The 15,090-nt window shown below is 39.7% G+C and overlaps 1 protein-coding gene and 1 long non-coding RNA gene across 12 annotated transcripts in view; one reads left to right on the forward strand and one right to left on the reverse strand.

The window, feature by feature from the left end:
* Positions 1 to 15,090, forward strand: part of LOC308190715 (uncharacterized protein) — a 63,020-nt gene that overhangs the window by 22,498 nt on the left and 25,432 nt on the right. Inside the window, exons 17-18 of the mRNA XM_080582371.1 lie at positions 6,911 to 7,048; positions 13,504 to 13,688. Coding sequence (XP_080438497.1) covers positions 6,911 to 7,048; positions 13,504 to 13,688 — 323 coding nt within the window. The remainder of the gene's footprint in view (positions 1 to 6,910; positions 7,049 to 13,503; positions 13,689 to 15,090) is intronic.
* Positions 1,976 to 13,532, reverse strand: LOC308188906. 11 transcript variants are annotated; one of them, XR_013945857.1, is made up of 3 exons: positions 13,259 to 13,532; positions 10,968 to 13,137; positions 1,976 to 3,138 (listed from the first exon to the last, which is right to left on the reverse strand). It is a non-coding gene; the product is annotated as an uncharacterized lncRNA (long non-coding RNA). The 11 variants fall into 11 exon arrangements; XR_013945858.1 differs by having other exon boundaries at positions 1,976 to 4,448; XR_013945859.1 differs by having other exon boundaries at positions 1,976 to 8,838.

A 15,090-nucleotide genomic window follows, 5' to 3' on the forward strand; every position in this document is an offset into this window, starting at 1 on the left:
TAAAACGTGCTCTTTCATGACCTGCCATGTTGCTATGCTCATGGCCAAGAGTGTGGCTAGGAATTTGCCACAGCTGGAGCTGCAGCATTGATGCTGCAAACCAAGAAGCTGTTGGCTTCATCTTTTTTCCAATACCACTACAGCTTTACTTAAATCTAGAAGGACGTTGGTGAAAACCAGGAGCAGATAATCAGATTTTTGTGCCAAAATATGCCTACCAGTTAAGTCTCCAACATCAGGTTACTTTACGAGAACTGTAATATAACATGCCGGTTCTCTTCTCAAATACTGCCAAGAAAACAAAGTCTTAGAAGCTTTGTGATGTGGGGAGGCAATAGCAAGTATTATAATACTGACAGTGGTAGCTGAAGGCCTTCATGAAAAGAAAAAACCCTTGGGAACAATATAAATTTGCTAATACGGAGCATGGAGAATTGTTATTTCATATGTCAATGTATTTTGCATTGATATTTTGAAAGTTTATTTGAATGTGTTAATTGAAAAAGTCTTTATGATTCTATAATCTTAATTAAATCTGGCTTTTATTTTCCCACAAAAACAGCTCTACTGGATTCTGTTATTCTAATAATACTTTAGCATGCTTTAGATTATGATCTGAAGGAGCAAAATGCTGAAAAGTAGTAGCTATCTCATTTTACTTCTGTATCATATGTATAGTAAGCATAGTGTATACAACAACATCACGTTGATGTAAATACAATAGAGTTATATGGAGGGATTGTTTGTTGTTGTTGTTGCTGTTGTTTTGCTAGATGACCAGATCAGTAGTTTTCCCTCAAATTTTGCTTCTTCAGCGTTGATGGACAGGTTAGTGAAAAGTTTAAGAGTTGTCTGTGAAATTCCCACTCAGTAAAAAGGAGAAGAAACCTTCAAATCCAGATTAATTCATTTAAGTTCTCCCCAGGATTAATTGACAAATTCAAGGCTACCTTGAAAAATGTCCTTCCCATGCCTTCAAGCTTTTTCTGAAGCGACTGAGCATGCTAGATGCACTCCCCTGGTAGCACTCTAAAGCAATCTGAAGTATTATTGCTACTTGTACTTCATCCTGTAGCCTTGATTATCTTAAGTATCACTAAAATTGTGTTGACTTCAGTGGAATTATTCTCTATTTATGTTAGATAATTACTTTAAGTATGGTTTCTAGAATCATTCTTTAAAGAAGGTAAATAGATATAATATATAAAGTTGTATGCTTTTATATGTCTGATTTTAGATCCAGATATTACTTACTGAAATTCACTAAAACCCTGACAAGCTCCTTTTCATTTCACTAACCACCTATTTATATATTAAAAAAAGCAAGTATTTGCAATATGTAGGGCTCTCTGTGCATTTAGAGAGCGTATGCAATTCCATTAGAGATATTTTTAATGTAAAAAAAAAAAGTTTTTTGTAAATATTTAAATAATCATCTTATGCAAATCACAAATATTTTCCCTAATTGTGCTCCAAGGTTATAAAACCAGACTGCAGGAGCATGTGCTGAATCCTTTCTGCCCCCCCTCAAACAGGAATGCTGTGTGAAGTATGGGTGCTCAAGCTGAGTCTGGGCTCTCACATGTCTAGAAGTAGAAAGTGGAAGAACTAATAGTGAAAAAATAAAATAATTTAAAAAATCTTTTTAAAAACACAACCTTAGGTTATGTAGTGGTTCTCTATTTTGCTAGCACTGTCTTTTGGTAACTTTTTAACATAGTTTAAGAGCAATAGTTTTTTATTTTACATTTCTCAAAAGCTTTCTGCACTTTCTTAATACTGGTTTCTCATGATCAGCAATCAAACAGCAACCACAGCATTATTCCTCAGCGCACTTCCAGTGCATTTCTGATTATTAATCTTTATTGCTGTGTGATTTTTACAAACTTTCTTACAATTGCTTTCTTAGTGAGATATTGAAATTTTTAGGTTATTACAAAATTGTGGAACAAAAATGTATCTGAAGATGTGAGTGAACAAATACTCGGTTCATTAAAATTCAGTGCAAATTCTTTTCCTTGCTTTATTATTAAAAAATAGCATATAGGTTAATCCTGACTAACAGATATTACTTCTGCTTTTTTTTTTTTTTTTTTCTTCAGCTATATCTTAGAAACCCACTTGCTGCCTGACTTTAATCCTGTTGTTTAGTAAGGAAGCATGAATGGTTTTCAAGAAAGAAAAATAACTCTAAATAGTGATCTTAATCCTGCTATATGCCATTCAAGCCAAAAGCTCCTGAAGTGTCAGCAGTGTGCAACATCAAGTCTATGACTTTCTTTACTTACTTGGATTTTGGAGAGCAGGATCCTACAGTCTTCCACAGGCTTACTGAGTTCTTGGCAGCATGAAAACCATGCTGTCATATGGAAGTGAATAGAGCCACAAGCAGGGGATCTTGTTAAATTACTGTCTTGGGAACACTGTCTGAATTTGTACTGCAGGTTTCAATTCTTTTTGCTCAGTCCTGATTTTGTGGTAATAAATAACACATTTAAACTGCTGTGAGTAGCATATTGTACTATTTGCAATATGAAAAGAGTACTAAATTTAAGCAAAAATCCGAAAGAGCCTAGCATTTTGCCTGAATTGAAGCATTTTGCTTTGGCTTCCTACCAAGTAACCAAATGAAGCATTTTCATTCTATTTAAAATACAAGTAATAGCATAGTGTTAGCATGTTTTCATAAATAAAAATCTAAGGGTTTTGCTTGTAATAATTTCTGAATGGCTCTGAAAAAAATACAATAAATGATCATTTGGAACATTGTGTTTTAAGTAGACTGACTCAGGATTCATTTTTTTTTTTTATCTATCAGTGAAAAATGTGGTTTCCTTTAAAACTGAAGGTTTGTACAGGAAAAATCCAGTTTTTGTTTTCTATCACAGAAAAAAAAAAAAAAAAGTTGACTTAAGTCATTGCATCCCAGTGTGAAATTATTTCATGTCTAAAAATTACTAAGATACTTTGTTTTAGGTTGGCACAACAGAACTTTCTGTCAGGTCCCATGGGAATTACAGTACAATTTCCTCAAGTCATCAGTCTCTGCGTTGTTCTCTCCCATTAGATGGCCTTTTCTGTGATACCCTTCTGTCCTGCAGCTCTGAATCAGTGCTTCAGAGGATCTGTAGATTAACGCTGGAGTACAAGCCACAGAGAAGAAAGAACAAAAGACACTTGAATTACAATATTTGGGCAGCACAGGCATCTCAGGTACACTCACTGCACACAGTTCAAACTGAGCCTATCCAAGCAACAAGAATTTGATTCTAAAAGTAAAAACAGCACATTTTAACATTTCTGAATCAACTTTCTAAGGTCACAGGCAAGTATTCATGATAACAACTAATTTTATACAGAGATTTTTCCAAAAAAAAAAGGGGGGGGGATTTATTTGAAGACAGTAAAATATTGCTTTTAAAAAAGAATAACATATTTACCATTAAGTGTAATTTATCATTTTATATTGCATTAACATTTTAACATACTTTTTGTCAATATTTCATACAGCATGACTTTTGGTACTCACATACCTCAGGTAATGATTTAAATATTTTTTTCAGGAAGTTAACTCAGTTAAAAAACATTGTCCATCTTCAAACATACATCAATGAAATTGAATCAATCAATTGAAACAGATGGCACTACTCATTCCAATAGAGATAAATTATCACTTATCTTCTGTGTATTTAGAAAGAAAACCATTTGTTATCCACAAACAACTTTTACTGAAATCTATGAGAGTGCATGTACAAGTGGGTCATCGGACACAAAGTTCCTTCATATTCCAAGCACACCAAAATTTAACAAAAAGGAGAACAAGGACAAAATTACAGTTGGTGATAGTTTTGAATGCACTTTTGTACAATGCTAAATTCTTGTTGGCTCCGGTAGCTAAGGAGCATGTTGGAGTTCAGGATACAGCATAATAAGGTATGAAATAGAAGTTATGAAAAGCCAATTTAGGATTTTTATTATTTTTTTTACAGCTGCTTAACAGACATCCATCATGTACCCTGACCTCTGATATTCATCGCACACTGTTGGGCCTACCTGCAAATTTAGTTAGCTAACTGCTTGGGCCTTTTATTTTTTGTAAGCTAAGTAGCCTTGTCTGTGTGAGTACCTGGGAATAGAGTGCCGGCAGGGGCTAGGCTTGCGTGCACTTTCTAGATGGCATCTCCCATTGCCATTGCCAGAGACAGAGTGCAAAGAAATATATCCATTTTACTTGTAAGTTTTATCAGTCACGCTTCAAAGTAATGGAGGGGATGTCTTCAATTTTATTATGCTCAAGTTCAGTGTCTAATACAAGAATTCCACAGGAGCTTTTTTTTTTCTTTTTTTTTCTTTTTTTTCTTTTTCACTTTTGAAATGCTGGCTAGTCTCTGTCCTAGGAGATTTTCTGAGATTTGCACTTTTTGTAGAGGAATGATGTATCAAAGAATCTGAAATAGACAAGTATTAATGGGAAGCTGTCAGTCTTAGCACGGATGTTAACCAATAAGCTTTGCACTTTCTCACATTCATAGCTGTGTAACCATTAAAGAAAAAAAAAAATGAATACAGCCCTTCAGCCCTTAAGCTTTTTTTTTTTTTGATATGCCTGTGGTTGTGGTTTGGTGATGTTTTTGTTTGTTTTGTCCTTTGCATTTTGGCAGCAAAATCAGCATGTATTTGCATTCAACAGAGTAATAGTGGTCTCAAGGTGGTGAGATGAACTTACTATAACCATCCTATGCAGAAATAACCATTTTCCCAACAGACAGAAAACTCCCTGAAGACAGCTCTTATTTTGTTCTATCTCCATTTGTGATTCACGGAGTAATTCTGTAATCACTTTTAACAATACAATGTTACACTTAAAAATGAATTTATTAATAAGGTAAGTATATGATAACTACTTTGGCATCATCCTTAACATTTTGCTTCTCTAAGAAAATGAATGGCTCTATGTATGGCTGGAATTTAATAGTTTCATGAGCCCATTGCGTAATGAAAATGACAGGTCCAATGTGTGACAGACTTGCAGGACTTTGCAGTACTTCATGTGCGTGCTTTTCAGTGTAACATATCACCAGCTGCGCCATCACACCATAAATGTCAGGCAAAAACAAAAGCAAAAGTTTAATCTCAAAACTTCCATTACCTTCATTACATATACCATGAATGAAGAGCTTGCAGGACAAACTTAGCATATATAGTGAATATCTGAGTACAATATTTCCTGATTTCCCTCATGTTGAGGTAACAAAACTTTTAAATATGTACAGAACAGATCTTTCTTCCCCAGAAGTGAACTGTGGCTGAATGTTTAACATTAGGTTGATTCATTAATATCCTCATAAGGATATTAAGCTCCTGAAACTATGGATTAGGTTTCTTCCTCATTTATCCTTAAAATAATTTCTTTGATTAAATTTAGCTAAGATTAAAGTATGCAAAACAGGAAAACCTTTTGACACAGCCACTATCAACTGTGGCACGTGTTTGGCACTCATATTTAATGACAGGCAGGAGACTTCTTCATGGTATTACTTCTTTATTCTTTTGTCATTGGTGAGTACTTTTAAAGAAGGTCAGCCATTTGAAATCCGTACAGTACCAACATAACGAAGTGAAGAGTGAATCTAGGTTCACAGTCAAATGCACATGCAATATTTGAGAGAACAGGGGCTAAGGTGCAACATTCATCTAACGCTAGGCAATATGGGAAATTCATGGCAACATATATTCTTGTTTGGATTTGTAGGTGAAAAGAATAAAAAGAGGGTGAAAGAATATCTAGACCTTTTTTATTGGTAGTGTTTGGGCAGGGAGAGGAAAAAAAAAAAAGAAAACTTATTCTGGGAAATATTTTAACCATCAGCATGATACATTCAAGTCATTGCAAGAAATGCTGAGTGTACACAGAGTTATAGGATCAGTCTCTGTATCCACTGTTCATGAATGGACAGCACCTGACTGCATCAGATCAGCAGGAGATGCTGAATAGGAAAGCCTGGAGGTGTCAAGGGGTCACAGTGTTTTATTCAGAATCCAGCTGATGCTAATGAAAATAGGAATGGAAGGGACTCAACACAGGATCAGCTGTACTGCTATCTTTCCCAATGGATGGCCATCCTGATCTTAAGATCTTCCACTAATGAGAATTATCAGCCTCCTGGCTGATACAACTCCTTTAATCACTACTGGAAAGTTTACCTGATAGCTTACTTAAATCTTCCTTTTTGCAATTTAAATCTATCATTGTCTTCCTATCTCTGCAGAGGTATAGAGCATGAGCCTTTTTTAATGTACCTTTTAAAAATCTGAGACAATTACCAACTCTGTGAGGATATGAAAACCAAGTTTGCCTTTATCTTCAGATTGACAGGTTTATCTTTATTAGGTTCAATCATGTGACTCCGAGTGCACTTTTCATTTTTTAAATCTAGGATTTAGAAAATTTAAGAATTTGCATAGAGACTGTGTTCTGAGGTATTTTGCTTTTCCAGCTAACTTGGAATTGTTTTTATTAGTATGTTATTATGTTATTACTATTAATATGAACCTCAGATAAAATTTGTTTCACCCAATACACATTCTCATTTATGCTGCATTAAATTATTAGGGAACTATAGTTTTTTTTTACTGTAAACACCACTAAAGACATTGTATTCCAAAGCATTTCTTTTGAATATTTAGCTATGCAAAGTGCCTCCGTGAAAAGAACCACACAGCTAACTCCATAAGAGTGGTTAATATAAAACCCAATGCATAAAGTCCTACAACAACAATCCTTTAGGAAATCTTACAACTAATGATGGAATTTATTTCTATCCCATACATATATTTTCAGGTTTAATTTTATATTAATTGATTTCTCTCTCATAAATATTTTACTTTTTTATATACTATATCTTTCTAGATTGGTTATACTATTTGTCCAAATATTCTAACAGAGCTATGATGACAGAGGAAAAAACAAGTTGGGCAGATGACTTTGAAAGGGCAGTGTTGCAGAGTGATCTGGACTTCATGACTATGCACAGAGCTGAAAGACAATGTAAGTTAATTTTTTCAAAATCTGTACCAATATAAAATGTGAAAACAATGATGAAACTTAACAGCTAGTTAAGGACAGACAATGCTTAAATTCTCCCTTAAGTCTGTGTGATAGAAAATCATTTGTAGAAAGATAATGGACATCCCATTTAACATATTCTATCTATGCCTACTCTAGATCGTGGCATTATTGTTATTTTCACTCTCTAAGAGACACAAATTAAAAAAAAAAAAAAAAGCTAAAACTGTGTCCATGCCATTAGAGAGATAAGCAATTTGTTGCACCTAGCTTTTAGCAGGACAGTAAGCAAAATTACTGGTCAAGCTGGTTTTGTTATCCGTGTTTCAATGTAATTTAGTTATCTTAGAAAGGCAAAGGGCTGAATCCTCTCATTCTCCCCTTCCTAAAAGAAACTACGAAGATCCCACACCTTCCTGGCAGGGAAAGGTGTTCCTCCTGCTTTCCTGAGAAAGCTGTTTCCAAGGAGCTGCATGCACCCTTGAGGACCTGTGGGAGGACTAAACACAACCAAGCAGACCCAATTCCTCCATGCTGTCACTGTGGCTCCCAGTGATGTCACATAATGCCACCAGATTTTTTCAGAAAACAATCTGTGAAACCAAAGATTGTTCCCCAAGGCCCATCAACTGAAAATAAATAAATAAATAAATGGAAGATGGGCTTTCTCAGGAAGTATATATATGGCTGAAGGAGAGATGTGTGTGCTCCTCCAGCCTACACATTCTCCACTGGAAAACTTGTATTTTCCAGTAATTCAGAAGATGGATTAAAAAAAAATGCCCTGACAGCAAATTAATATGCTCTGGCTGGGAAGAGGTAGGGAGACTTAATTCAAGCCAATGTGGACATTAGCCCAACTGAAAAAGCAAGTGGAGACTACTGAAAAGAGTTTATCTACTCTAGCTCTGAGTTCCAAATGAAGACCAGATACAACCTGCAGTACAGAATCTGGACAATGAGTTATTTGGGGTGATTTTTTAACTCATAGTTTTCTGTGGCAAAATTCTAATTATGGGTACATTTTCCCTGGCTGAATTTCTCCTGCCTAATGACTCTTTTGCATATCTGCACTTTCTGACCCTCCAAAGGAATGTACAAAGAGGAGGAAGGAGGAGTTTTTTAATTTAGTGCACAATGCTGAACATTATTACTCTTTTCCTTGTGTTCAACTGCACTTAAGTAATGTTATCCTCACTTTCTTGTTTTTCTCCTGATGTAGAAATAGTAGGAAATGCTCAGGCAGTTTTTAGGTCTTGAATGTAAATACTTATGCCAGTATATTGGCATCAACCAGTTTTGTAATTTATTTCTCACCAAAGAATTATCAGCTATTTCTGTACTGCCAAGGGAACAAAAAGAAATAAAAAGGCCAAGCCCATTCTCCTTTCATCTCTTTGAATAATATTTATCCAAACTGTAGAGGATTGTGTTGTTTAAGGAGTGTCTTAAAATAGGAACATAAAAATGAAAGGCCAGTTCTGTCTTACCATGAAGTACAGACAGTCCACTTGCATAGGCTCTAGTATTTCCCCCTCTTAGATGGAAAACACTTCAATGAACACATCACCAAATTAACCGTGATGATCACCGTCATGGGTATGTGCGAGGTAAAGTCCACGTGAAAGGAGAGGGCAGTTACTTTTGCTCCAAGGCTTTTCAGGTGGTCATAGCTCTTCGGAACTGGCATGAGCTGAGTTGCTGTAGGGCTCTTTTTTCCTGGAGAGTTGTGAGGTGACTCGTGGACTCAGGTCACTAATTCAGGGCAGGCACTAGAAAAGCATCAGCACTGAACAGGTCAGTCTGCAGTGCAGAAAAATTACCAGCACAAATAAAAGTAGAGCCAGAGGTCAGAGCTATCCTCTCCACTATAGCACCACTACCATAACTTAATGAGAGGTCTTCACACATGGATGGATGTTGTGGTGGCTGTAAACTAAGAAACTGTTAAATGTAGTGAAAACATATCCTAACACATCAGCCAGCTCCTATGCTTATCGATTTGACAGACTTGCACGCTCCAACAAGCTAGACAGTGCTTGCAAAGAGTGTATTTTCCAACAAGGTACTCTGGGGAAACAACTGAGGGTGAAGTTCTAGTTAGCATTCAGACGGATCTATTGCACACCAACATCACTTTCAAATAGTCTTTAAAAAATAAGATTTAAAGGAACCTTCTCTATTACTACATCCAGTCTACTGACAACCAGCACCCACGTTACAGAATCTCTTCTGTTAGCTGACCGTAATCTGCACAAAAAAAAGCAGTTGAGTTCTTTTCCTTACACCTCCAACTGAGAGTCACCCTGTCGATTTGAGGGCTTGCTTTTCTTCTGATTTCCAGACTAAACTTCAGATCAGTTGATACTTGGTTTTGTGCCTGTATTGTTCTTCTCTTTTAAAATTGACTTTTTTTTTTTTTTTTTGCTAAGCCAGCCCCTTCTAAGGTTACCCGTTGATTTAGTGTAATGGCATACACAATAATTTTAAGTGTATTAGCTCATGTACCTGAATTGTGACATGAGGAAAAAAAATAAGGGACTAATACTCTTTTTTCCTGATCAGGGAATGCCACATCCCTATATCTACAGTCCCTGAAATCTTACGTCCTATTGCACTACAGCAGCTGATACTGAACTTAACAAATTGCAGTAAGACCGGTAGGGATTACTTCCACAATTCAAGCGAAACTTTCCAAAAGAGTCTTCCTTGTCAAAAAAAAAAAAAAAAGCTATTATTTCTCCAAGCTATATGGGAGGATCGTGAGCTAGCTTGTACTTACCTAAATGCTTTCTGTTACGCAAGTTTCCTCAGAAAGGTAAGTCACGCTGCCCTGAAAGCAAGGTCTACAGGCAGCTTCAGAGCAGCTTGGGTTGCTACGCAGCAAGAAACAACACGAGAGTTGTTCTGCCACTCCTTGTTTCACACACATAAAAGACCTTGTATTTCATTGCTGTCAGACAGTAACAAAACGCCCGCGATAAAGGCAAGAGTCTGGTCCGAGCTTTTACAGCTCCACCAATCCCACAGCTCAACGGGTTTACTCATTGCCACGGCTGCAGCTGCACCTGAAAGGTTGGCCAGCCTGGCTGCATGGAAAAGAGGAGGCAGAAAATAGGAGAGGGAGTACAGGGGAAAGGGCTGAAGAGAGAATAGATAAAGAGAAAGCTGCCGAGGGAGAGAGGAAAGGTAAAACCAGAGAAAGGGAAAGATTACTTCTGGTGGCTACCGGGGAATAAACAGCATAAATGTGTTTGAAGAGCATGCATGGGGAATCAGAAACAGGGTTAATGCACACAGAGAAAACAATGGCTCCATTCTGAGAGTGTGAATGTTTACTTAAAGCACCAAACCCTGGCGCTGGTATATTTCTGTCCCTTTTTTTATTTTTTCCTTCATCCAAGGGCCCTGGGCTGCAAGCATATAGGAGATGGTAGCAGTAGCAGATGGAACTACTCTGATGCCATGAGTCAGCCAGGGTTTTAGGACCCTTCTCTGCAATATGTACATTTCTTCACAGAATCTACAATATCCATTACAAAATCTGAGTAACTAAACGTAATTGTGATATATTTATGCACAGCCTTGATGCACTGCTTTCTACTGGTATCTCTTTTCCAAAAGCAGAGTGGTAGCTGGGGTCATCTTTAAACAATGAAGAAAATTCTAAAGAAATAATTTCAAGCAATAAGAAATATTTGTATAATAGCTAAATATGAACCATGATGAGATTCCAGCATTTCTTTCCTGAGGATATATACTGTATTTCCATCTTAATCCCACTTGCTAAGCACAGCACTCATTTGATTGAATTGCATGACTAAAAGAAAAAACACTACTTTCCTAGGAAAAGGAAAAAAAAAAAAAAAAGCCTACATTTCAACTGCAACAGTAAGGTTACCTTAGCTTTTGTAAGAAATGCCCTTGTCCTCCACCCCAGCAAACCCAGGGGCTGCCTTGCACGGCTGTACAGCATTACTCAGCTCGAAGAGGGAGTGGCAACAGAGCTGGGGACAAGGCAGGGTTCCCGTGAGTCACCAAGCCCCTTTCACAGAGGCCACCAGGTGAGACCATAACTCCCTAGAATACTTGTGCTGACAATTATCATCGCTGAAAGCAAACACCTTCCCTCCCCAAACACCCTCCCTCCCCAGGAAAGTTATGTTGTTTTAGAAGATAATTTATTTGCTGTTCAAAGCTTATCAAGAGAATGTAGACAGATGTTTGTACTTTGAGAAAACAGCAACCTGGTGCATGCTGCACACCGTGGAGAGCCCCTTTCCTGAGCTGAAGAAGGGCAGGACTGCTTTTAAGGTTTTAAAAGCGAAGAAGAATTTTCTCTTTGTTCTCTGGAGCCTGTGAACTTTGAACTGCTGCTATCTCCAGAGGGAAAATAAAGATCTAACGCTCCACGGATCCTCCCATGCAAGCTGGTTTTAGGGTCAGAACAGTTGTGGGAGGAGGGGGGTTTTGTAGCCGCCAGTTTAAAACAGAGAAAAGGCAGAAAGAAATTCAACTTCAGGGGATGGTGACATAGCTAGGAGCTGTGTTAGAAACAAATTGATAGTTTGATACTTATTTCATAACATCAGGCAAACTATTTTTGTAAAATATGAATAATAGTAGTTTCCCATGCAAGGGAACTGAGGAACTTCCACAATAATTATTCCTGCTTTGACTTGTTAAACAAGTCAAAAAAAAAGAAAAAAAAAGAAAAAAAAAGCCCCAAACATTTTTTTGATGACTGAGAGCCCTGAGAATGTGCAGGACATGTAGCTCACCCATATGACTGTTATAAGCAACACAAGAACAGATGCCTAAGTTTCAGCAAAATAGCCTGTAGAAAAGCTTCTGGTTTTGCTGTGGTTATTGAGCTCCTTGAAATAGAGATGATTCTACTCCTTCTTCCTATGAAAGCATAAGCTTCTTGAAAATTAAAACAGTGCTAAGAATTTTTCAAAGGAAATAAAATAAGTTTTTTACTCCGTCATACCAGCATAAGAAAGGGAAAATTATTGTAAACATGCGTATTTGCTAACACCTTACTGGCAGTGCATTGGATAGGCAAGTAAAAGCTGTTTCAGAATACCATGGAACTGATTTCCAGCTTAAGACAAATGTTGCAAATCAAGGTTCTCTTACACCCATTTGATGTAAAGAAACGCTTTCCAGTTATGCTTCATCATCAGGCTAGGAAATGTAATGTATAGCTAGAATCAGAATTTACTTCTAAATCACCAAATTAAAAGTACCATAATATGAAGGCTCTCCAAGTCATGTTCTACCTTATTTATGTTAAACAAGAATTCCCAAAAGAGAATTTCAGTGTTTTGAGCAACATTAGCTGCACCTATTGCTGTCAAATCTGCACCAAACTACACGGTTGCCCCCAACACCCTGAAGAAGATCCTCAGAGAACCTCAGGGTGCATTCTTGTGCAAACGTACACATTTCTGTGCTGTTACAAAGCAACCCATCTAGCTCAGTGACAGAAACAACAAAGAATAAAGAAATCCTTGATATTATGTATTTTGAGCTTATTGACTGCTTTGTTTCTGCCTTTTGTTTTTGTTAAAAAAGAAAATGATTTTGATGTAACTATATCAGCAAACTGCATTGATAGCAATTTTTTTAAATAATTACAAATAGATATACACAACTTCAGAATGAATTGTGAGGTAATGCTGTTTTCCATATAGTGGTCCCCACGTATACTGTAATTGTTGCAACTGACATCGAGGATAACATGCAATTATTTATCACACATTGTTACAGCATGTAACTGGGGAACGCTGTATAACTGGGAAGGCTCCAACAAGGCATGTTCCCTCAGTGAGCATCCTGGTATCCTTGTGATACTCCTGGTATCACAACCAGCCTCTTCAGAAATTATTTTACAACAATTGAGTGCAATTTTAGATTAATTAGGTAAGTAGCACATATAACAGGATGTATGGAAAGTGTATTTAATTGTTTCGCCATCGTGAAGAATCAGTTATGCCTTTGTCAGCGTCAGTTAATCAGGTGTCTCCAGGAAAGATCTCCGCCAGATAGCAGCAGGAAGGACGTGGCTGGAAGCAAATTAAAAAAAGACGATTACAGGAAAAGGTTGGAAGGCTATGCTAAAACAACTCCTGACTCTATTTTCCCACGAGTCTCTTTCCCCCCCCCACCAATTACTCATTAATTTACCGTTTTGTTGCCACAGGTACTTTGCACGCCTTCTACACGCCCCGACTCGCTCCTCTCGCCGGGTGGGGGGACAAAGCCCCGACTTGGAGGGCCGCAGGGGGCAGCCGGCACCCCCCGGCCGGCCGAGGCCCACACAGCCCCCGGGGGCCACCTCCCGACCGCCCCCCCCGGGCCACCCGACGCCGGGCCGGGCCGGGCCGAGCCAAGCCGGGCCGGGAGGTGCCGGGGCGGGGCGGCCCGGGCGCCACCTGCCCCCTCCCCGCCGCCTCTCTCCACCCACCCGCGGCTACTTCGGGCGCCCCTCGGCGGGCCGCCTCCATTTTACCCCGCCGGGCGGCCGGAGGAGGTGACCCCGCGGCGGAGGGCGGTGGTGGAGGTGGCGGCCATGTCGCGGGGCAGCGGCGCGGTGGCGCGGCTGATGGCGCTGCTGGTGAGTGCGGGCCGCGACGGCGGGTCCCCTCCCTGCCGACCGGGGCAGGGCCGGGGGCTGCGCGGTGCTCGGAGGGACCAAGGGAGGGAAGAAGGAGGGACGAAGATCGACCGCGGTGCCACGGGGGCTCGGGTGCGGGCTTGGGGCGAGTTCCCCCCCTCCCCGTCGGGGCTTGGCAGCCCTCCCGCCGTCTGTCGCGGGTTCCCTTCCCCGGCTTGTGCTGTTGGGTGAGGGCGATCCCCCGGAGGAGGGAAAAGTAGAGAAACCCCGTGGAAACGAAGCGGGTGGGTTTTGTCGGGGCTCCGGGAGGGCAGCGAGGAGTTCGTGTTGCTGTCGTCTTCTCGTTCATCGTGCTGTCTGCGTTTGTAAGTTGCGTTACTTGTTTGAAGGGATCGTGCCCAGAGGGAATCATAAGTATCACTTACTGGAAATCTTCACTTCCTTAGAGGAAAAGACAGCAAATTCTTAAAAGTCCGGGACACGTAGGTTTTCCCCTGCCCTCATTCCTTGTTGGCTATCAGCCTGTAGACCTGCCATTCATTGCGGGCTAAAATCAAGGAGCATTTCATAATGAACTGAGCCCAAAAAAACCTTGATTATTTTAATTTGGAATGATGGCTTCTAACTGTTTCCCTTCCTTGACATGCGATGTACTGCTGCTCAGCCAGTCGCCTGCCCAGCCTGGCAAAATGCCTGCGGAAGTCGGGCAGCCACTGCCCAGGCGAAGGCGAGGCTGGAGAGCAAGCCATGGGCCAAGCTGGGAGCTGGGGATGGGGATCAAGGATCAGGGATCAAGGAAGGCTGGCTGCATGGTCAGGCTGGCCAGAGCTGTGTATCGGGACCTTGCTCCCTGAGCTCGAGATCCTACAAAATCAAACTAGGCGGGAGACCTGTTGTCCACTAACCTTGATGCAGACTTAGCGTTGGCTGCAGGTGAGCCAGCAGGACCCTGTTGGCTTTGCCTGAAGAAAAGGTTTTTCTTCAAGAAGGTTTTTCATAAGGTTTTTCTTAATCCACATTATCCTCAATTGCAGCTAAAGCCGAGGCAAGGTGCGGTGTACTAAAAGTCCTGCTTGGTGCCTCAATGCGGGATGGAATATCCCAGCAAATAAAGCTGCCTTGCTTGGTTGGTGTCAGGAGAAGGGGGCACTGTTGGGTTTTGCCTTTCCGTGTGTGTGTTGGTTTTTTATTTTTTTCCTTGATCTGGACAAAGCCATTAATGTGGGTGAAAGTAGCTGCTTGTGTGAGCGTCACTTTTGTCATAAAGCATGCCAAGAAGGCACCGATAATTTCAAAACCTTAAGAAATCATTGAAAAGCAAAACCATTCGAAAGACGATGTCATCTGATTGCATCTTCCACATCAGAAGTGTTGAGAACTGCAAGTTCTTTCTCTCCCTGCT

The sequence above is a fragment of the Anser brachyrhynchus genome (genome assembly GCF_964034855.1).
Source record: "Anser brachyrhynchus genome assembly, chromosome: 2".
Classification (NCBI taxonomy): domain Eukaryota; kingdom Metazoa; phylum Chordata; class Aves; order Anseriformes; family Anatidae; genus Anser; species Anser brachyrhynchus.